This window comes from Ursus americanus, chromosome 34, assembly GCF_024610735.1.
Source record: "Ursus americanus isolate L20-20 chromosome 34, mUrsAme1.1.p, whole genome shotgun sequence".
Classification (NCBI taxonomy): Eukaryota; Metazoa; Chordata; class Mammalia; order Carnivora; family Ursidae; genus Ursus; species Ursus americanus.
The window spans coordinates 12,054,879-12,076,170 of record NC_142160.1 but is presented as its reverse complement, the minus strand read 5'-3'; the positions used below and the strand labels follow the sequence as shown (position 1 = coordinate 12,076,170).

The window sequence follows — 21,292 nt, the reverse complement described above, 5'->3', positions numbered from 1 at the left end:
GGCCCAACTCTGAATGCAGCCAGGGAAACTGAAAATCTATGGGTAGGTCAGTGGATGGAAAATCCGGACGAGGAAATACCAGGGTAAGAGGGTTCTGGCCCTACCGGCCAAACAGGCTTCTTGGAGAGGGCAGGCCAGGGTGGTCCAGACACCGGCTGGGGGATGGTAGAAGATGAGAAAACGGGCCAGATATTGATGGTGATGAGTTATTAAGGGTGGGAATTCTGGCTAAAATGACTTAGCAGGATTCTTGCTGAAACTGACAATGAAGAGACAAACGTGGAAGCACAGAAGTCCAGCCCTAGCTGAAAAAGAGCCCAGGGGAGCCTGAGCAGAGCTTAAGCAGACAGAGGGTCTCTGTCAATACCGACCCCAGTCCTGGCTGGAAGGGAGCAGAAAGTGAGATGGGGTGGGTTCCAGAAAGCTCAAGAAAGCTAAGTGAATATTGAAAACTGAACAGGATGCACCCGGCTGGAGCAGGGGAGTGGGAGCAAGGTTTCAGAGGGGCCTTCTGGAAGCAGAAGAAGCATGACTGAAAATCAGGAAGTAAGAGAGAGCATGACATTTCTAGGAACCGCAAGAGACTCAGTCCAGTTTGTGCGCTGAGGGAGGGGTAGGAAGTGGTAGGAGATGGCACTGGGCCAGCCACCCTCAGACTCCAGACTTCATCCTGAAGCACATGGAGGCCTCCATCCCTGGGTTTTCCTTCCAAGGGAGTAAATGATCAGCCTCTTCCAGAGGACTCTCTTGGATGGTTTTAGTGCCCCAACTGCCAATGACAACGATGCCGGCTGTTGGAACACACCTGGCTCCAACACGCAATCGCCTTGTAGGCTGAGATCCAAGGAAGCTTCTTTTCTGTCCATAAAAAACAGGGTCTTAGTGTCCTGATATTATTAAACCCTCTTAGGCTAAGAACATGCATTTTTGGACTTGAGAGCATGTCAAAAATCACATAAGCTTGCCAGCCTAAGTCTAGCTCAGTGGACTCTCCTGAGTGGCACCTGGGAAGTTGTAAAAGAAATATCTTTGCCTGGGATACCCTCAGAGATTCAGATTCAGTTGCCTGGTGGGGGCGGGGGGACCGGGCATTGGCAGATTTTAAAGCTCCCCAGTGCAGCCAGGGTTGAGAATCACGATGGAGTGCACTGCAGAGCAACGTTAGCTCTTAAGAAGGGAATGGACCTCCCTTGCCAGATACTCCAGCCGAGATTCTGGGCCAACATTGCAAACCTTCCTGGCAGACCTTCAAAAGCTTCCTGTGGCGACTGCAGAGCCCACAGCATGCCCCACCCCCTTTGTACAGACAGGCCACATTCTAAAGCCAGCCTAAGGCAGCTGGAGATGGAGAGCGACCTCACCTCTCCCTGCTCACCTGGGGGCATGATCTCACCCCTGGGCCATGTTGTCTGTGCAGCACTAAGGAGCTCTGTCAAGGATTTGCTTTTCCCCTGAATTTACCTGGAAACTCCAAGCAGGCCTCATTAGCACATTACTCACGCTCCCCCAGTCCCACACATCACCTTCCTCCTCACCCCCACCTCCAGAACTTTTTTTTTTTCCCACTTGCCCATGTATTCAGTGCAGTTGGGTTTTGTGCCCTGGGCCCTTGAAAAGCACATTTTTGGGATGGAAATGCTACCGGAAGAAAGCAGGTAACTAAGGGCTCCAGGGTCCCGGCTCATCACCTCTCATTGGCCTCCCGGGGAAGTGCCATCCATCAGGGGCACCGAGCAACAAGCCCTCCACGAACTTCCCAAGGCGCTGCCCTGTTTTATGCCTTCCACGCTGAGACAGCAGATCGTTAGCTCGGAGCCCCTGGGTTGTTTCCCCGCAGCAATTAACTGCTGCCCTGGTGTTCATTCCAATCAATACCCCTCTGCCACTGCCCCTACAGCTGGCGGCAGGCCGGGCCTCCCCAGCGCATTTTGGAAGTAACTTGTTGGGGCAGTGAGAATCTGCATCCCCGGCCACTCCCCAGGAAAGCCCTCGCCAGGCTTCCTCGTGACAGCAAGTATCCTTCACTCTGTGTTGGGGGCAAGGGACAGGGTGAGCAAGCAGGGGTCCCAACACCTCTTTCATGTCCCTTGACAACTCGGGGGACAGGCCGAACCAGCTCCCCTCTGGTATCCCTTGGGATATTCACAAAGCTTTCATTTTCCTATTTTGGCTTTTTAAAATTCTTTTTTTTTTTTTTTTCTGTTTGTTTTGAAATGGCTTTTTCCTCCATCTAAAAAAACCTCTCTCATTCAAATCAGTCCTTTTTTTTTTTTATTTTAAATCACAGAGCCACAGTTTCTCATTTCTTGCCTCTATTGTTTCCTTCAGCTCCCTGTGGACAGAATGAGACCCGGGAGGATGGCAAAATAATCCAGTTGCCTCCCTGCAAGACGGGAGCCTGGATTGTGCCGGCCATCATGGCCTGCTACCTTTTAGTGGCGAACATCCTGCTGGTCAACCTGCTCATCGCTGTCTTTAAGTAAGTGGGTCCTTCCTCCGAGGACTTGGGATGGAGTGGAGGGCCGGAGGAGGGCAGGCTCCGGTGCTGCAGGAAGGAGTGGAGTTTCTCACTTCATTCTCTCTCATCTCTATTTCAGCAATACATTCTTTGAGGTAAAATCAATATCCAACCAAGTGTGGAAGTTTCAGAGGTATCAGCTTATCATGACCTTCCATGAAAGGCCGGTTCTGCCCCCGCCTCTGATCATCTTTAGCCACATGACCATGATATTCCAGCATCTGTGTTGCCGATGGAGAAAACACGAGAGCGACCCAGATGAGAGGGACTACGGCCTGAGTAAGCTTTGGGTGACAGCCCTGGGCCACCACAAAGCAGGAAATCCCACGACCTCCTGCAGGCAGTCACGTAGGACCCCATGCCCACCTGGTTCCTCCGGCATCCTGCAGACTGCTAACAGCTCTGAACACTTGGGAGGGTCCGGGAGGGTGCGCTTCAGCGGGAAACAGTGCTGAAAAGACACGAGAACCCGAAATGGAGCATTCTTAGCCTCATATCTTTCTTGGTGAATAAAACCAGTCCTCCAGCAGAGCTGTTTTAACACCTTCACGGGTTCTAAACTTCATACTGTCCAGAGGTCCCACCACAAAATATATGCACCATATTAATGTGCTCCCAATGCTATGTTATATATACTGCAGGCATCATTTCCTGGGTTGAGTTGGGTTGCAGGTGACTAAGTTTGATTTTCCATAATCATTTCTGGACCTATCATTTTTTTTTTTAGGTCTTAAACATTCCCCAAGCCTTAGGAGTTATGCCTGCATGACCTCATGAGGAAACCAGCCCCGCTCTCTATTAGGCAAAGGAAAAACAGAAAACACTCTACCATCCACCTTCTACCCAGTGTTTCTAAAAGGAGGTTCTGTTGGCATTGGGGTAGAATAATTCTTCAATGTGTGGGATTGTCCCACACATTGCAGAAGATTTAGCACGTCCCGCCTCCACACATTGAATACCAATAACTCCTGCAGGTCCCTAAATGTCCCTTAGTACCCCACCCACAGTTAAGAACCACTGGGAATCCAGCCCCATACAAGCAAGCTCCTGTGGTTTCTCGAAGTGTGTCAAATAGACCGCCTATGCTAAATCTACCAAACCAGGACCTCTGGGGTTGTGGCCCAGGAGGTACCTCTCGGTGATCACTGATGCCCTAGAGCTTAAACCAAAGCCACTTCCTCAACTGCTTCTTGAAGTCTGAAGGTTTTAACAACTTTCCTGACAAAACAATGCCCAACTTCGTTCTGGACATTAAACCTAGAGAGCTGAAGAGGGCCGGGAATTCCAGAATTCATTATTGCCACCAGAAACACAAGTCTGGGCAAATAGAAAGCTTAGAGGGAAAAGGGTTCAAATTTCCACTGGGCTCTTTCTACAGTGTCTCAAGTTATGAATTACTCTACCTGAGATTAACAGAAAACCAAACTAACAGCAACACAAATCAATAAAGTTTTATTTTTCTCATGTAACAAAAAGTGAAGAGGTAAGAGCCCAGAGCTCAGCAAACGGCTCCCGGAAGTCAAAGACCCCGGGTCCTGTTTTTAGACTCTGCTATTCTTATTGCCCTGTAGCAAAATAGCTGCTGTCCTCCCAGTCATCACATTCGTCTTCAAGGCAGGAAGAGGAGGGAAGGTGAGAAAATAGAGAGAGAAGCAGCTACCTCTGAATATTATCAGGAAAGCAGAACCTCGTCCTGACACACCACCCCTCCCTGCAGCAGAGTTCTTTCTGTGGAGCCAAACTGGGTCTTGGGGTTGCTGCCAACTTCAGAGGAGGCTGGAGATGTGTGGATGTGGCTTTCCAGCCTCAGCTGTGGGTGTTTGCCACACTCCACAAACCAGAAGTGGAGCTTTTGAGTAACCTTCTTTTTCTTTGGTTTAGCTCCTTTCTCAGCCTTACAATGTGTATAATTCTAACCAGTCCCTGCAGTAAACCAGGTACGCTCAGAACGTCAGGGCTCCATAGTGAGTCTAACGCACAGGAGGAGAGGGTGAGAGAGGTTGCCCGACTGGATTTGGATTTAGCCTGAGACTCAGTAAAGAATCTCAGCCCCTTTTCTTAACGCTGATTAAATGAGCAATGTCATTAGGCCCACAGATCAGACGCCATTGCTTATTCTTCCTGTCTTACTCACTTTTTTCCACAGAACTGTTCATAACTGATGATGAGCTCAAAAAAGTACACGATTTCGAAGAGCAGTGCATAGAGGAGTATTTCAGAGAAAAGGATGATCGATTCAACTCCTCTAATGATGAGAGGATACGGGTGACTTCAGAAAGGTATGTTCCATGGGCACAAGCCCCTCGCAAGGATGTTTCGTGTCGTGGTATGCTTTGTCGATAATTTTTGTTTGCACTGCCCCCCAAAACAGAGATCCCCTTGTGTTTATTGTTATTGTCCAAGCTTATGAGAGAATGGAACATCGTCTGATGTGTCTACAGACCAAAATCCCATACTTAGAGATCCTGGACCTCTCCAGGAGGCAGTAGCACCCACTCTCCTGGACACTAGATTGTTGAGTCTAGGACAGGGCAAGTCTTGCTGGCTCAGACCAGAAATTGGAACATTCCAGCCCAGACACCAACCAAGAGAGACCCAGCCCAATGCAAGGGTCTCCAGCAGTTTGGTGTTTCATGTAGATCTCTAGGCATCTTTTCAGCAGGAGTAGAAGAGTCCTGGTATCTGGTTTATATAGGTATTCAGTGCCTTCTGAATCAACAGCAGCGAGAGACTTGTGAATTAGTTACAATAATGGATGAGGGGTTTTTTTCAAAATTATTTTGTTTTATTCCTTTTATAAAACAAGAGAGAAGCAGATTCTTCTACCCAGTGCTGATATACTTTTAGATCTCACGGGCCAAATAGTTTTGTGGACCAGTAAGACTATAAGAAAAAAAAGAAATCCCAAAATACAAAGAAGAGAATCCTGGAAATGTAATAAATCTAGCTTAATCCAAAGGAATTTACATTTTCTGATTTTTCTCATTTTGCTGTAGACTAGTAAAAACTTCATTCTGGGCTGGCACGTTCAAAACCCAGCATCTGGAAACCACTATGGTTTCCACTTGGTAAAGAAAGTGCAGAGTATTATAAAGCATTGGTGTAACTTCAGATTGTAAGCATTTGTGATATGAAGATGGTACTATTAAAAATAGTGGGAAAAGACATTATATTGATGACTTCAGTTGATATGATTTAGACTTCTAAGATATGAGTCAGTGACCTCGAGTTTTCAATAAATGACATTTTATCTGCTTACCCACTTTGTACACTCTCTAGTGGCTCTGTAGAATTTACATAAATGGCATTCTTCTGTCCCTGGCTCTTCATTTCTTTAAAGAATGCAGTCTAGATAAGCAGGTATATACACACATGCCATTGAGCGATTGTATCCATTGGTACTCGGCCAATATTAACAAAGTTTAAAGCCGTGCACAAATTTTATGCACATCTGTCATTGCACAATAGAGCATTCTAGGACGATATGTTGTGAAGCAATTTTCTGGCAAACAGAGGAAGGAGCTGTAAATCTAAAAATCTCTCATTCTGAGGCCTCGAAAAAGCTAGTTATTAATGGACATATAGCCATGTGGTTTCCAGAAAATTGTGCCACGTGGACACATTGCCTATTGCTCAAACATATTTCCAGAGCATATGTATAAGAGATTTTGAATTGCTTTTTGACCTCAAAAAGCTACAGACCTGGCAGCAAAGAAAGGTAGGGGGAAGGAGAGTTAAGATGCAAGGAAGCCTTCACCTCTCTGGGGACCTAGAATGAGAGGTACAGACACCAGCGCCTGTGAACTTGTTGTGACCATGTCACCAATTCCTTGGAACTGGATGGAAACAGGAAGGAACTATATATAGCACCTTCACCTGAGCCTCTTACCCCACACCTGCAAACACTTGCAGGAGACGCCTTCCCCAAGACCCTCTTCCTCTCGGGGTGGTTACAGAGCCCCACCCTCAAGGACGAAGACCGAGGTGAACAATTCCCAGAAATTCAGGACAGATCATAGGCACCCCCTTCATGTGTCTTGGGCATTAGCTGGCTTCCTGGAGGAACAGGGGTCTGGAGGACCGGGACAAGCTCACGACCAAGCCTCATGCAGAGACGTGAATCTAAGCCCAGGTCTCATCCTGCTTCTGTTGCTTCTGTCTGTGTTTGTTTGGGGTTTGATTTTTATTGGTGGTGGTGGTGGTATTGGTTTGTTTTGCATTTGCAAGTATACCAAAAAATAAATGTTTAAACACTAGAATTGCACTCTGCACAACAGAAACACTGCAAGGTGCATGAGGGAACAAAGATCAACTAAGGAAATAGAGGATCCATATTACCCATCTCATGCACTCTCTAGGACATATCCTTTCTGAGTGGAGTGGCAGGTGCAATCGCCCGTCCTATTTATATCCAACAGATAGATAGGTAATAGATAATAGATAATAAATGATAGATAATGATAGATAATACATATACACACATTTGGATAGGTATATATGTTTAATTTACATAATTAACTATACACATAGTGTATAGGGTATTATATAATTCTCCCTTCATGTTAGCCCCAATACAGAGATGTGAGATCAGAAAAATTGAGAGCTGAGTGCACTCTGCTAAAAGACTTGGGAAGAGGGTTTTTTTACATAGCGAGCCCCACACTCCTCTCCCTGCCACTGCCTATAAAATATAACTTATTTATAGAAGTTTTACTTGCATAAATCTTTTTAGAAATACAAAGATACTTCCATAATTGTCAACTTAATTGCATCATTCCTAAGTCATATTTTTGCACAGAAATGGTACATAAAGAGGGCAATACAATATTCAGGAGATCATTAACACTTCATAGGAATCGATTCTGAAAAATCCTTCTTTTTCCCATTTTATATATATATACACACACATATATATGTATACACACACATACATATATACACACACGTATTTTATATGTACATGTATATATTTATCTTATTCATTTTATCTCGTTGGCTTGATCAGCATACCTGCTATGTCTTCAACACAACTCACCAGATGCCCACCAGCACAGATCAGGTGAACCAAGACAGAACCAAGACATTGGCATGACTCCAAAAATACCTTCCATGACAGCACTGGCCCCTGTCCTACCACCTCTCCTTTGGCTAATAACCAGCCAGGTATCCACGTTTCTTCCCTCAGCTCAGTGTGTCAGCCTCCCTGCTAAAATCACTTTGTACTCCATCACAAGCATGCATCTGCGTCACTGTATTGGTCTAGATGATCAAGACAAGATGAATATTGTGTCCAGAGTCTCCTGTTATTGAGCCCTATCTTTTAAAGTACTCAAAAGGTACCATCTCCTTAACTACATACCGCTAAGTTATTCCATAATGCTGTCTAGAATTTATGTCAAACTCATATAATTCCTAGAATTCAGGAACTTTTAATGTCAGAAAAACATTTTCCTATCTCCAGTCTCCTGGCATTTCTTTTTTATTTCCCATTGGTTCCTTTTTTCTTTTTTTTTTAAGATTTTGTTTATTTATTTGACAGACAGACAGCGAGAGAGGGAACACAAGCAGGGGGAGTGGGAGAGGAAGAAGCAGGCTCCTAGCGGAGGAGCCCGATGTGGGGCTCGATCCCAGAACACCGGGATCACACCCTGAGACGAAGGCAGACGCTCAACGACTGAGCCACCCAGGCGCCCCTATTTCCCATTGGTTCTTAAGGGTTGCCTGCATTTTCTGGTGATCACAGCTGGAAGTTCTTTTCTGGTCTCTTTAACTCATTTAAAGCAGCGTTTGTAAACTGGTGGCTCGTGGGCAACATCTGCCCACAGAGGTTTGTTGGGTTAGGCTTGCAGTGATTGTTAAAATCCATTCTGGGGGCGCCTGGGTGGCGCAGTCGTTAAGCGTCTGCCTTCGGCTCAGGGCGTGATCCCGGCGTTCTGGGATCGAGCCCCACATCAGGCTTCTCCACTGGGAGCCTGCTTCTTCCTCTCCCACTCCCCCTGCTTGTGTTCCCTCTCTCGCTGGCTGTCTCTCTCTCTGTCAAATAAATAAATAAAATCTTTTTTTAAAAAAATCCATTCTGAATGCCTCTGGCCTGGGCATGCCTTCTGGTGCCACAGAATCCCTGCTTCCGTCCTCTTAAGCTTCCCTGCTTCACCTACTTACTCCATCTGCACTCCCCACAGGCATTTAGCTCTTAGACCCCTGACTTACAGCTTCCAGATCATCTTCCCCATCACTCCACCTGTCAAGTTCCACTTGCCAGAAGAAGTTGCAGTTTGAATTTTCTTCTCTCCAGGAACAATTTAAGCGAAGTAACATATGCATTGTTTCTAGCATTGCTTATCTAACATTATCTTTCCTGAGCCAAAGGGCTTTGTGCCCTTTTTGCTCTTCACCTAGATCCAAAAAAAGGAATAGTCATGTGACTATTAATAGTGTATTCAACTTCTAATTTTCATAACAAAGGGAGACAAGAATAACTTAGGATCTATGAGACTCATAAGTAATCAAAAACCAGTAAAAGCCAAAAAGGATGAGCTTCACCCCCCCCCCCAACCGTATCTTTCTCTAGTGCTGATCTTTGGTATCTCTGCTGATTGAGTTGGATTTAAATTGCACACCCTTTTTCTTCCCAGGATGAGGAGAAGGATGACTGGCCCAAAGGGAAGGGAAGGTGACCCCAAGGGACTTCAATAATTCACAAATTAGGTGTCAGTCTGTGGATAAGCAAGAGTTTGCGTTATTTGTTCTGCATCATTGCCTTTCATTTGAAAACCTGTGTCAGCATACCCTCTCCCCCCACGAGAGGCCCTTTGATTGGTTCATGGGATACAGGATTGTGTTTACCTTCATCCTGTAGCCACCCTACTGCTAGCAGTCCGGGGAGTATTTTTTTTTTTTTATTTGAATTCAACTTAATTAACTTATAGTGTATTATTAGTTTCGGCAGTAGAATTTAGCGATTCATCAGTTGCATACAATACCCAGTGCTCATTCCATCAAGAGCCCTCCTTAATGCCCATCCCCCATTTAGCTCATCCCCCCACCCACCTCCCCTCCAGCAACCCTCAGTTTGTTCCCCACAGTTAAGAGTCTCATGATTTGCCTCCCTCTTTGTTTTCATCTTATTTTATTTGAGATTTAAAACAGGCATGGCCGGGCACCTGGGTAGCTCAGTTGGTTAAGCATCTGCCTTCAGCTGAGGTCATGATCCCAGGGTCCTGGGACTGAGTCCCGCATTGGGCTCCTTGCCCAGTAGAGCGCCTGCTTTTCCCTGTCCCTCTGCCGCTTCCCCTGCTTGTACTCTCTCTCTCTCTATTAAATAAACAAATAAATCTTTTAAAAAAATTAAAAATAAATAAAACAGGCATGGCCTGCCAATCCTTGTTTTTCTTTTACTGCATTTCCTTTAACCACATTTTGAGGTTGTCAGAAAAGAAAATTTGTAGAAAATAACAGTTCTTAAGGAATTGCATATTGAAACTGACATTTTCTTTGTCATTAGAATCTTCTTGTGAATGCCCTTTTCCTCATCGTATTGGCCATTAGAGGCTGGCTGTCTTCTTCACTGGGCTTTTCACCAGCCCATTGAGTGCCCTCTGGTGGGGTCCCGGCTGTCACTTTCTTGGGTGTCCAGGGGCAGGAGACATCTCTCATCCTCCCAGGACCCAGTTGTATCCCTCTTGTGCTTGCCTCCTAAGTAACGCTGAGTAAGCCCTGCGAAGCCTAGAGATGCAAAAAAGGGAAAGAAAAATAGAGTGTTCTTCCCACATGGCATCTTCCTTTCCATGGTCCCTCTTCTTTTCCTTACGTAGTGACTTCCTGTATCTCTCTTCTTGAGACTTCCTGTTGATCTATAAATTCTTACCATTCTTTCCTCCATTTTATCTCCTGAGGGGTTTGACCAGAGTCAGCAACCAGTGACTACAATCGTGACCCAAAACTCTCGGCTTGTCCCTCACACCTATTTTTATCAGTGACGCACACCCACGTACAATTGCTTCTCAAAAAAATGTTTTAAGATTAAGGGAGGCACTCTGTTTATGGAACAAACATATGTAAATTTGATTCCAGGATCTTTTCTTCTTTTGTAACTCCTGTGTTAAACGTCGACAGTTCTATAGTTCTATTCATGACCTAAATGATCATACAGTTTGGTGGCTAAACACATCCAGAAATCCGGGAGAAGACGGATGAAACAGTGCCCCCGCACTCCCAAGTCTGGCATTTCAAAACACCTCAGAGCCCGCAGGAGAGCCCGCTGAGGAGAGATTCGGTGAAGAATAGCTCCGTGGGCCTGTGCTAGCTGTCTTCCCCAACACCTCCAACTCTTCCATTCCCTGGGGCCATGCTCCTTTCCTTTGCTCTTGAAGTTCCCCCTGGGTACCTCCTTGTTTTCCTTGAAAACACTCTTCTTCCTTGCACCCCCTCTCTGTTCTTGCCATCCCGCTGGGCTCCTTAGTTTCTGTCTTTACTATCCACGACCGACCGTTCTAACTCTTCCATTGCCTCACGGTGCCTCAGCTGTGCCTCTCATCTGCTACTTTTCTCTGCAGTGTTGGATCCTGGGTGAAGGCAGGTGGGATGCAGGGAGGCGGCTCCCCACAGAGCAGGGAGATACTTTGTAGCGCTCAGACCTGTGATCACAGCAGTTATGCTGAAAGAGCATCTTCATCTCTTCCCATACCAACCTTGTACGTACCAGGCTCCGGGAAAGGAGGGAGAGGGAGAAGGAAAACCATCCTGTCTTTTTTGACTCTGCCAACACTGAACAACTAGGAGGACCCAGTACCTAGAGCATCCAAAATGGAAAGTCTCATTCTACAAAAATGTGTCTTCCCTGCTTCTGACTTTAATGAGGACATATTTTACCCACTTACCTAAAGCTTATTGCATTGCAAAAAATGAAATTGCAGGACTTGCCAAACCAAACTGCGCAGGCTAGATGGTGACAAAGTGAGTCGTGAGTCTCTAAGACACACAAATTTATTATTGTAACTAGTTTGTTTCTCAAGCTATATTTATACCACAAAATGAACGGAAACAGGAAAGTTGTATTTTCCTTCTGAATCAGCTGCGTTAGCTGGGTGAAGAGTATTGGGTTTGCCAGATGCAAAACTGCTCCATTTACAGGTCTTTTAGGAGTCCACCTGGGCGTGGTGGCAGAATGCTCCCGGCCCCTGGGAATTGTGGGGTAGGTTCTGGAGCGTCTGGAGGATGTCTCCAAGGCAGGGCTCAGGAGGACAGTCCAGAACCTTGGGCTGGGTGAAGGGAACCTAGAGGGCTGTTGCTGATAGAGGCAGGAATGTGGCCCAAGGCCAGAGAATCACACACACACCCACTCTGGCCAGAAGAGCCAGTTTTTGTTTTTGTTTTTTAAAGCCTACAGGTCTGGGGTGCTTGGGGGGGGGGGGGCTCAGTCTGTTAAGTGTCTGCCTTCAATGGGGAGCCTGCTTCTCCCTCTGCCTCTGCTCTGCTCCTGCGCGCTCTCTCTCAGTCTCTCTCTCAAATAAATAAATAAAATCTTAAAAAAAAAAAAAAGACCTTCAGGTCCTCCGAGAGGGAAACTGGGGGGCCCAGCCCCAATTCCCACCATTGCTTGTAAAGCACATTCTGTACTCCCCCCCACACACACACACGCCTGCATGTTTCTTTGGAGGGTCAGCAGTCACGGGACTTACTGTGCGCAGTAGGAGTATTGGGCAAGTATCTTTATCTTTAGCCTTTCCAGAAAAGTTGTGAACGGATCTCATTCAGCATCTCCAAAAGATTTGCCTTGGGGCATTTCACAGTGAAAGTTGGAGGTCAGAGCACAGCTTGGCTCTGGTTTCCCTTTCCCAGTCGAGTGAAAACTATGGCACAATTTTATTTTAAATATGTGGGCTCTGTCTTTGTACATAAATGTCCAGGCAGCCTATTAGACTGTTGAAATCAAGTTCATAACCACAATTGTCTCAGTGAACCGTTAGTGGCACCTGGCAGCATGGAAATGGAAAAAGGAATATGAGACACGCCGTTGAGAATTTCCAGTGGGGAGGGTGAAGACATCTAGAAATAACTGTAATATAAGGCATCTGTGACCAGCAATCCAGAGACACACAGAAAGAGAGAGAGAGGAGTAGGAGAATTTACTTATTGATACACACTCCAGGGTTTACCACAAATTACTTTATGTAATATTGGTTAAATTCTTTGATGTTTGCTTTTCCTTTATTAACGGAAGGCTTGAGTTAAATTAGATCAACTCCAGGTGCCTCAGTGACAGGACTGTATTAATTCCTTTGGAGGAGCAAAATTTTTTTTTTTTTTTTTAAAGATTTTATTTATTTATTTGACAGAGAGAGACAGCCAGTGAGAGAGGGAACACAGCAGGGGGAGTGGGAGAGGAAGAAGCAGGCTCACAGCAGAGGAGCCTGACGTGGGACTCGATCCCGGTACGCCAGGACCACGCCCTGAGCCGAAGGCAGACGCTTTGACGACTGCGCTACCCAGGCGCCCCTGGAGGAGCAAAATTTTAAAAAGATACTGTGAAGGGCAACAACAAAAATAGGTTATTATATAAATGCAAAATAGGGGCGCCTGAGTGGCTCAGACAGTTAAGAGTCTGCCTTCCACTCAGGTCATGATCCCAGGGTCCTGGGATCAGCCTGGCTTCCTGTTCCCTGCTCAGTGGGGCGTCTGCTCCCCCCTCTGCTCTCGCTCTCTAGCTCTCTCTCTCTGTCAAATAAATATATAAATAAATAAACTCTTTTTTAAAAATAAGAAAATAAAAAAAAAAAAACCCGCAAAATAAAAATAACCCCAGTCCATACTCCAAGCCTTCGGTGGACACCACGACGAGAAGAGCTGCCTTCTAAAATTCCATTGTGCGGTTCTGAGTAAAGTCATCAAAATCCAACATTCTCATTTTGGTGGTGACTGATTAAGCCGACGCCCTAATACTTGGTTAGTTCATTAAACCCTGCCGCAAGTCACAGCCAAGTCATGAGGTGCTTTGGCCCCACTCCACTTCAATAAGAACCTCTCAACTTTGGTGTTTATTGGGATTGTGCCTTAAATTTTACTGAGCGGAAAGGGGTTTGGTGGCTAAATACCACTGGATTAGATCATCTCTAAGGCCTCTTCCAGCTCGAAACGATTTAGATTCTCCAGAGAGGAGCCTGGCCTTGAGTGACCCTCATTCTGTTTCTCGCCCAGGGTGGAGAACATGTCCATGCGGCTAGAGGAAGTCAACGAGAGAGAGCACTGCATGAAAGCCTCGCTGCAGACCGTGGACATCCGGCTGGCGCAGCTCGAGGACCTCATTGGGCGCATGGCCGCGGCCCTGGAGCGCCTGACGGGTCTGGAGCGGGCCGAGTCCAACAAGATCCGCTCCCGGACCTCCTCGGACTGCACGGACGCCGCCTACATCGTGCGTCAGGGCAGCTTCAACAGCCAGGAGGGCAACACCTTCAAGCTCCAGGAGAGTCTAGACCCTGCAGGTGAGGAGACCATGTCCCCAACTTCTCCAACCCTAATGCCCCGTATGAGAAGCCATTCCTTCTATTCTGTCAATATGAAAGACAAAGGTGGTATAGAAAAGTTGGAAAGTCTTTTTAAAGAAAGGTCCCTGAGCCTACACCGGGCTACTAGTTCCCACTCTGTAGCAAAAGAATCCAAAGCTCCTGCAGCCCCTGCAAACACCTTGGCCATTGTTCCTGACTCCAGAAGACCGTCTTCGTGTATAGACATCTATGTCTCGGCCATGGATGAACTCCACTGTGATATAGACCCTCTGGACAATTCCATGAACATCCTTGGGCTGGGTGAGCCCACCTTTTCGGCTCCAGCACCTTCCACAGCTCCTTCAAGTAGTGCCTATGCGACTCTTGCACCCACAGACAGACCTCCAAGCCGGAGCATTGACTTTGAGGACATCACCTCCATGGACACTAGATCTTTTTCTTCAGACTATACCCACCTCCCAGAATGCCAGAACCCCTGGGACACTGACCCTCCCATGTACCAGAGCATCGAGCGTTCCAAAAGTAGCCGCTACCTAGCCACCACGCCCTTTCTTCTAGAAGAGGCCCCCATCGTGAAATCTCATAGCTTTATGTTTTCTCCTTCGAGGAGCTACTACGCCAACTTTGGGGTGCCCATGAAAACAGCAGAATACACAAGTATTACAGACTGTATTGACACAAGGTGTGTCAATGCCCCTCAAGCGATTGCTGACAGGGCCACCTTCCCTGGCGGTCTTGGAGGCAAAGTGGAGGATTCATCCTGCTGCCATCCCGAACGAGAAGCAGAACTGAGTCACCCCAGCTCTGACAGTGAGGAGAATGAGGCCAAAGGCCGGAGAGCCACCATCACCGTACCCTCCCAGGAGGGTGATAACTCAGACAGAACCCTGTCCAACAACATCGCGGTTCCCAAGATAGAGCGTGCCAACAGCTACTCGGCAGAGGAGCCAAGTGCGCCATATGCACACACCAGGAAGAGCTTCTCCATCAGTGACAAACTCGACAGGCAGCGGAACACAGCAAGCCTGCGAAATCCCTTCCAGAGGAGTAAGTCCTCCAAGCCGGAGGGACGAGGGGACAGCCTGTCCATGAGGAGACTGTCCAGAATGTCCGCCTTCCACAGCTTTGAAAGCAAGCACAACTAAACCTTAATAAGCATTGCAGGAGGCTCAAGAATCCAGCCCTAAACTTCTCCCCGAACGCCACCTGTTCCCCTTCCTTGAAACTGACCTGCTTTATTCTTAGCTGAGCAAAACAAGCAATGCCTTGGGAGGTGTTAACTCAAAGGTGACTTCTGGGCCACCGATCAAGAAAGCACTTGGTCTAGCCCAGTGCCAAACACGGGGGCTTTAAGTCGTGTTCACACTTGATGGGTAGGGAGGGAAAAGAGGGAGAAGAAGGGTTGAGGTGAATGTGTATGTCTAGTGACTTCAGAAAGCCATGAGCTCTGGGAACGAAGGGGCTTCGAGCACTCTCCATGCCAGGAGGCATCTTTCCATTTCTGACCATTGTCAAGAGTTTTAGGATACAGGGCTAAATTGCGAAATAAGATAAAAATAAAGTAGCCAGCATACAAATGAGATATTCTAAACTTCAATTCTGTTTTCTTTTCACATTGGCTCCATCACTGGTGACTGATGAAGAGCATCCTTTTTATTCAGTATAAGCCGGCAGCAAGCAGTTCTACCTAACGTCCCACATCCTTCTCATGCCAACACTTCTGTAATTGATCATTATAAAGAAAAAACAAGGTAACAGTCATAGTTCACCTGTCTCTTATATATTCACTTCTGGTGCCACAACTGTTTATCTTTTTGGAAGAAAATAAAGGGAAAAGAAATGCCTTTTTGTATTGCAGTCGAAGTGAAAGAAGAATTGAGGCTAAAAACAAGTGTCAAGTGGTTTATGATATACAGTGGGCATTCAGGTGTAGTCGAGCAAGCTCAGGATGAGTGTAATTACATAGTTTTATATTTTTTAATTTATTTTGTATCTCACCTATCATCAATGAAGTCACTCACTGAATATGTGATAGTGAACTAAAAGAAAAAAAAAAATAGTGGGCAGAACTCACCTAAAATTGCCATGTGCTATACTGCTATATTCCCACCATCTGTGTCATGTGTCATGCTGCCGTGCGATTGTCATCATTTGCATGACTCCACCATGTCTTCTGAACATCTCCAAGATGTACCTGCAAGTTCTTCACACCACTCATCACATGACCATTTTGTATATGAAGATCTGATCACATGTGGATATTTTCATACCTAGAGTTTTGCCGTTTAATCTGAGCTCAGCATAAATTTAATTGGAGTTTTTCAAGGGCTGGTATCTTTTTTATGGAAATGTCCCAAAGTCCTTTTTAAGGAAGTTTCAAATCATAAATAACCTTAGAATTGACTGGGAATTTGGTATCAACCCAAAGCCATCATTTGCAGGCATACCATGACTATTTTTCTTATATACAGAGCTATAAAAATGATATAGTACACTCAAGTAGAAAGCAGATAAACCACGTCAAGACTTCTATAGTATATGCTGCTTATATACGTATATATGCATTCACACGGAGACATGTTTATATATAGTATATAAACAGGCATATAGAGCTTTCTTAAGAGGCTTGGACTTTTCTATTACCTTGAGATATAACCAAGATTTTTTAATATCCAAGGAGTTCCATTGAAAGAGTTCATTCTGTTATGTTGGATTTTGACAGATGTTGAAATTATGTTTTGTTTTGTTTTTTAAATCCCTATGACCTTAACTCTTCTTGTACCAAACTAAAGTTGCCAAAATGACTGGCTACCTGCCCTCTGCTTCTTTTCTGTCCGGAAACACTTGCTGTGATGACATCTTATTTAGTCTGGTTTCTCCTGCACAAAGTGGTTACACCAAGTACACTCTGAATTAGACATGCAATTCTAAACTGGATAGTATTACAGACTCTTTAGTACAGACGTACACTACTAGGTCAGAATCTGGATTGGAAGGGGGATAAAGAAATACCCTCAGATCTTCCAATTCCTACTTGTGTCACTGATTTTCAAAAGAATAAAAATCTTTAAGGAAAATGACCTAATGTTCTTGGCCCCCAAAATAATATGTGATTCTCCTGTTGAGTTGTCATTGTGAGCTCCAAATTTTCTCATTATGTGAAATCAAGTAAATACGTGGGCAAAAACTCTAGCCTTTAAGGTGTTTTTTTTTTTTTTTTAAACCCCTCTGAGCAAGCCTTTTGGGTATAGAAATAGTTACGAGGCCACATATAAAGAATTAAAGATTTACTTTTCACTCTTTGGTACCTGGGTAAATCGGACACGAGCAACCAGACTCCCTCGTGCATAATTGCTCTAGAAATGCTTACATTTTTATTGAGCCCCACATTGGCTGTTTCCCTTTCAGCAAACATGCGTTTAGTCTGAGAATAAATCAGTTGCCCTTAAACTTCCTTGAGTCCTGAATCTCAGTGAGAATCTGACGAAAGCTCTGGTCCCTCTCCCCAGAAAAAAAATGTACATACATGGAGAGTTGCAATATAACTTGAAAGGGTCCATGTACCCCTGGTTCCATGTTGCTTGTTAACGAGGAAGAGGAACCATGTTTGTTCATAATCAATACAGTTGTAATAGGCACTTTACATTTGAGACCATTTCTCTGTGATTCTCAGGAAGGCCAAGTCTCAGCACCAGAGTTGGAACCAAGATTTTATTCTTTTCGTCCCTTAAATTATATTTTGCTAGTTTGATGTACTGGTAGCCTAATGTTTGATGATTTAAAAAGCCAGAAGGCTCTCTGAGTGAGTCCGTGGAGGAATCCAAGAAGGAGGTGAAACCATTACTCTTTGGCCACAGAGCAGGACATCACGGCACCTCTAGGGCCCCATTCTAGACCAGACGGAAAGTGAGGGAAAGAAATTATGTGCACAAGTGTTTCCATTCATCATGATTTCTGGAGAGAACAGAACAGGACCACGGAAACACAGTACTTACCAGTCCTGACCTTGTGACTGCCTGGTTCTTTTGTTGTACAGGAAAACGAAGCTCTTACAGCTTTCGTGAAGTGTGCAAAACATATAAGCCAAATTTAAATGACTTTAAACGTAAGCTGTTAATTCTCATGAGCCATTTCTTTCCTGTGCACATACATGTGCATTCTGTTTCAACCCATTTCTTCCCATTTCTGGGTTCTCTGCTCCCCGATATGGCATTGATTCCGTGGCCTTGTACAGTCAGCTTGTGTTCGGCTCGTTTATTCCATCCCACCCCTGATCAAGGGGACGTTAATTACCTGTCTCTGTGAATTAAGCAGCTCATGAGCAGCACACTGTTGAGGAACATAAATAATGTCAGAGAGAGCTCACAGGAGTAATAGCTTTGGTTTCATCATCTGCTTCCGAGGTGCCAATTTTTACATGCTACCATACGTAATGATTTGTTCTAAGTCGCTTGTTCCTTTTGAAAAAAAAAATTAAGAGTGTTTTATGAAAATGGCCGTGGAAATTCCCTGATTGACCCACATACTTATGGTTAGAAACTTCCTCCTCGATGGATTTGAATGAGGAGCTGGAAAACTTGGGCACAATTGTCATGGCTAGTTCGTATATTTCTCTAAGCCAGAAGGCGTATTAGCAGGCAGAATACAGCACTTTACCAGAACTGGCTTTCCTTTTAAGTCTAAGCTTCCAGGTGTAGGATATATATTTAGCACTTTGAAAGTTCCCCTTTAAAAAAAAAAAAAAGTATATATATATATATATATATATATATAAGAATAATCCAATGGGAAAAGTGTACTTGTAAAAACACACAGTGTGTTTCTTCCGAATGTTTCAAATGTATTCTAAAAGATGGTTTCTATAGATAATATCATGGTAGATAACTGGATAGTACATTAATTTGACTTTCTGAGGCTATACAGTCTAATCTTCCCGAATGTTCGGGCTGTTTAACTTCTGTCTTGGTAATCAATATTATCCAGTCATCCATCATGCTCTATCTATAGACTGTACCATTGGGTGTGTCGAGCAATGCTGTATTATAAAACATATGTACACGTATATGTAACCCACGTTTCACCCAGCCTAGTTGTAGCATGTGGTTGTGTTAATGAACGTTACAGCACAGCTTTATAATCATTGACCGATCTGTAACATTCAATAAAGAAGCACATGTTGCAAGGATTAACTATGTTCCCAACTCCATGTTATTCAACATCCTCGCAAAATGAGCACTTTTGTTCCCGATCTGCTTTACGGTCTTCACAATCCTCTAGCCCACGAGGACATACTTGTCTAAGCCGATGTACGTCCTCTAACCAGCCCCGTGAGCCGTGGTAGGCAAGTTGTGTTTTGTGAAAGACGAACTGGCACGTAATGCGAAAGACTCTCTGACAAACGAACTTAAGATAATATTTTAAACTCCAGTTGAGTTAGCCGTTTGTTTACATCTGCTAACCCCCTGCGGAAGCCGTGTACAGTATTTTATAAATATGTTCATTCAGTAACTCTGATACGTGTGTCTAGATAAAGTGATGGTAGTGTGTAGGTGGGTGTATGTGTTCTCGATACTGCATTATGACTCACTGTTCTTTAACAAGAGCAATGTAACTTAAACGAAGTAACCCCTCTCCAAACCCAGTCTTAATTTTGTGGCACAAAATGCATGCACTGCTTTATGCGTCTCTTTTGACTTTTTAAAGGCACTTAACGTTTGACTGTTGCCTGCTGTAACACTTAACCCGGCTAGGGATTCGCTCACGCCGTTGGGCTTCTTACAGTTGGGGATTATGTTCGATTTTTAAAAATTAAAAACAAAAAAGTAACCAAGGGTTTTTTTTTAATCTTTTTTTAAGCTCCGAACAACTAATATGAAATAAAGTATTAACCACAGGGTGTATAGCTAGGGGACCCAGAGATGGCTGGCCAACACCCGTGCAGGTGTTGGTACATCTGTGATGAAGGAAAGACACGTTTCTGATTCTTTAGGGCCACTGGGTGCAAAATTGTGAAACCAGAGAGGAGAGTGAGAAGTCCATTCGGACAGTGCGGAAAGCCACAGATCATTATGAATGAGTGGCCCAGTGATGCACGTGACCTCCCTCCTACCTAGTGGCTTTTCCTCCTTGTGTGTGAGCCTGGTCTGGGGGAGGGGGAGGGGTGGGTCACTGGGGGTCTAATCAAGAACTGGGTGACTCTGAAGAGCTTGCCCTTTAAAGAAATTACCATGTCATTATCAGAAACCATTCAACATCTGGAAAAGAGAGGAGCCACTTTGCACAGTCTTGTAAATGACTGCTCTTCAAATGGGGAGAGAAAACTTCTCTCAGCCTGTGCTTGCCTAAGCTTTCTCTTCCCTTTCCATGTCAAACATTCTCTTTCCCCAGGTCACAGTCAACCAAAGCAGGGCTTGGTTCTGATTTAAGGAAAACAAGACTTTTTTTCTTTTTTCTTTTCTTTTCTTTTTTAATTCACTCAAGAAGGTCATTTTGTTACCTTTTCTCGGATGAGTTCCTTGCACTGGTCGCTGCTAATGAAATCAAGACACGACGATTTCTATATGTCTGTCTAAGAAAGGATTTCGGTGGCCATGTAATCCACCTGGCAGTTAGAGTGAGGCAAATTTTCCCTTCCCTAACTTCCTTCATCCGCCAGCCCCCTTAAGCCTCCAGTCCCTTGCCTGTTTGCACAGTTTATGTGCTGGAAAGTGAAAAGGGCACATATGGCCACAAGTCCAGGGGCTATCTGCAGTGCATCGGTCGGTACCAACCTTGACCCAGGCCTTCCTCAGGAACAGGCAGGCTGCCCAGAGCATTGGGTCACAGAGGGAAATTCAGCTTCACACCGGATGTGCAGCCTTCTTCTCCCCCTTAACTTTCTTCCTTTCTCTTAGCCCAGCACAACATGCTTTTTGCCAGAGCCACAGACCCTTGGTCCTATGACCTCAGTACCCCATGGAGCCTGGCACAGCAAGCTGAAACAGTGGCTTCTTGGAAGGTCAAGCTTTCAGACTTTGTCCACCCCTCATCTGCCCACTAACTAGGCTCCCCCCACCCCCTGTACTCTACTCCCTACCCCTAACTCAGCTGGTGTTTGTGTTGGCCCCGTCCAATTCTCTGCTTGTCTGAACCCCAAAAGAGTCCCTCATGTCTTCATCCCAACTCCCACGTATCATCAGAACCAGCCATCTGCATCTAGATGGTGGGGCTGCAAACTCACGTACCTGCAGGGGCTGAAGCCAGGACACAAATGTGCCCATTGGACTGGGGA

At 45.2% G+C, this 21,292-nt stretch overlaps 1 protein-coding gene across 1 annotated transcript in view; it reads left to right on the top strand.

Moving 5' to 3' along the window:
* The window catches only part of TRPM3 (transient receptor potential cation channel subfamily M member 3), a gene marked incomplete at its 5' end in the record, with an annotated part of 257,261 nt that extends 236,189 nt beyond the window's left edge, over window positions 1-21,072 (top strand). Inside the window, 4 exons of the mRNA XM_045772551.2 lie at window positions 2,329-2,479; window positions 2,598-2,797; window positions 4,665-4,797; window positions 13,715-21,072. Of these exons, the coding sequence (XP_045628507.2) occupies window positions 2,329-2,479; window positions 2,598-2,797; window positions 4,665-4,797; window positions 13,715-15,167 (1,937 nt within the window). The remainder of the gene's footprint in view (window positions 1-2,328; window positions 2,480-2,597; window positions 2,798-4,664; window positions 4,798-13,714) is intronic.
* Between the last annotated feature and the right edge of the window lie 220 nt (window positions 21,073-21,292).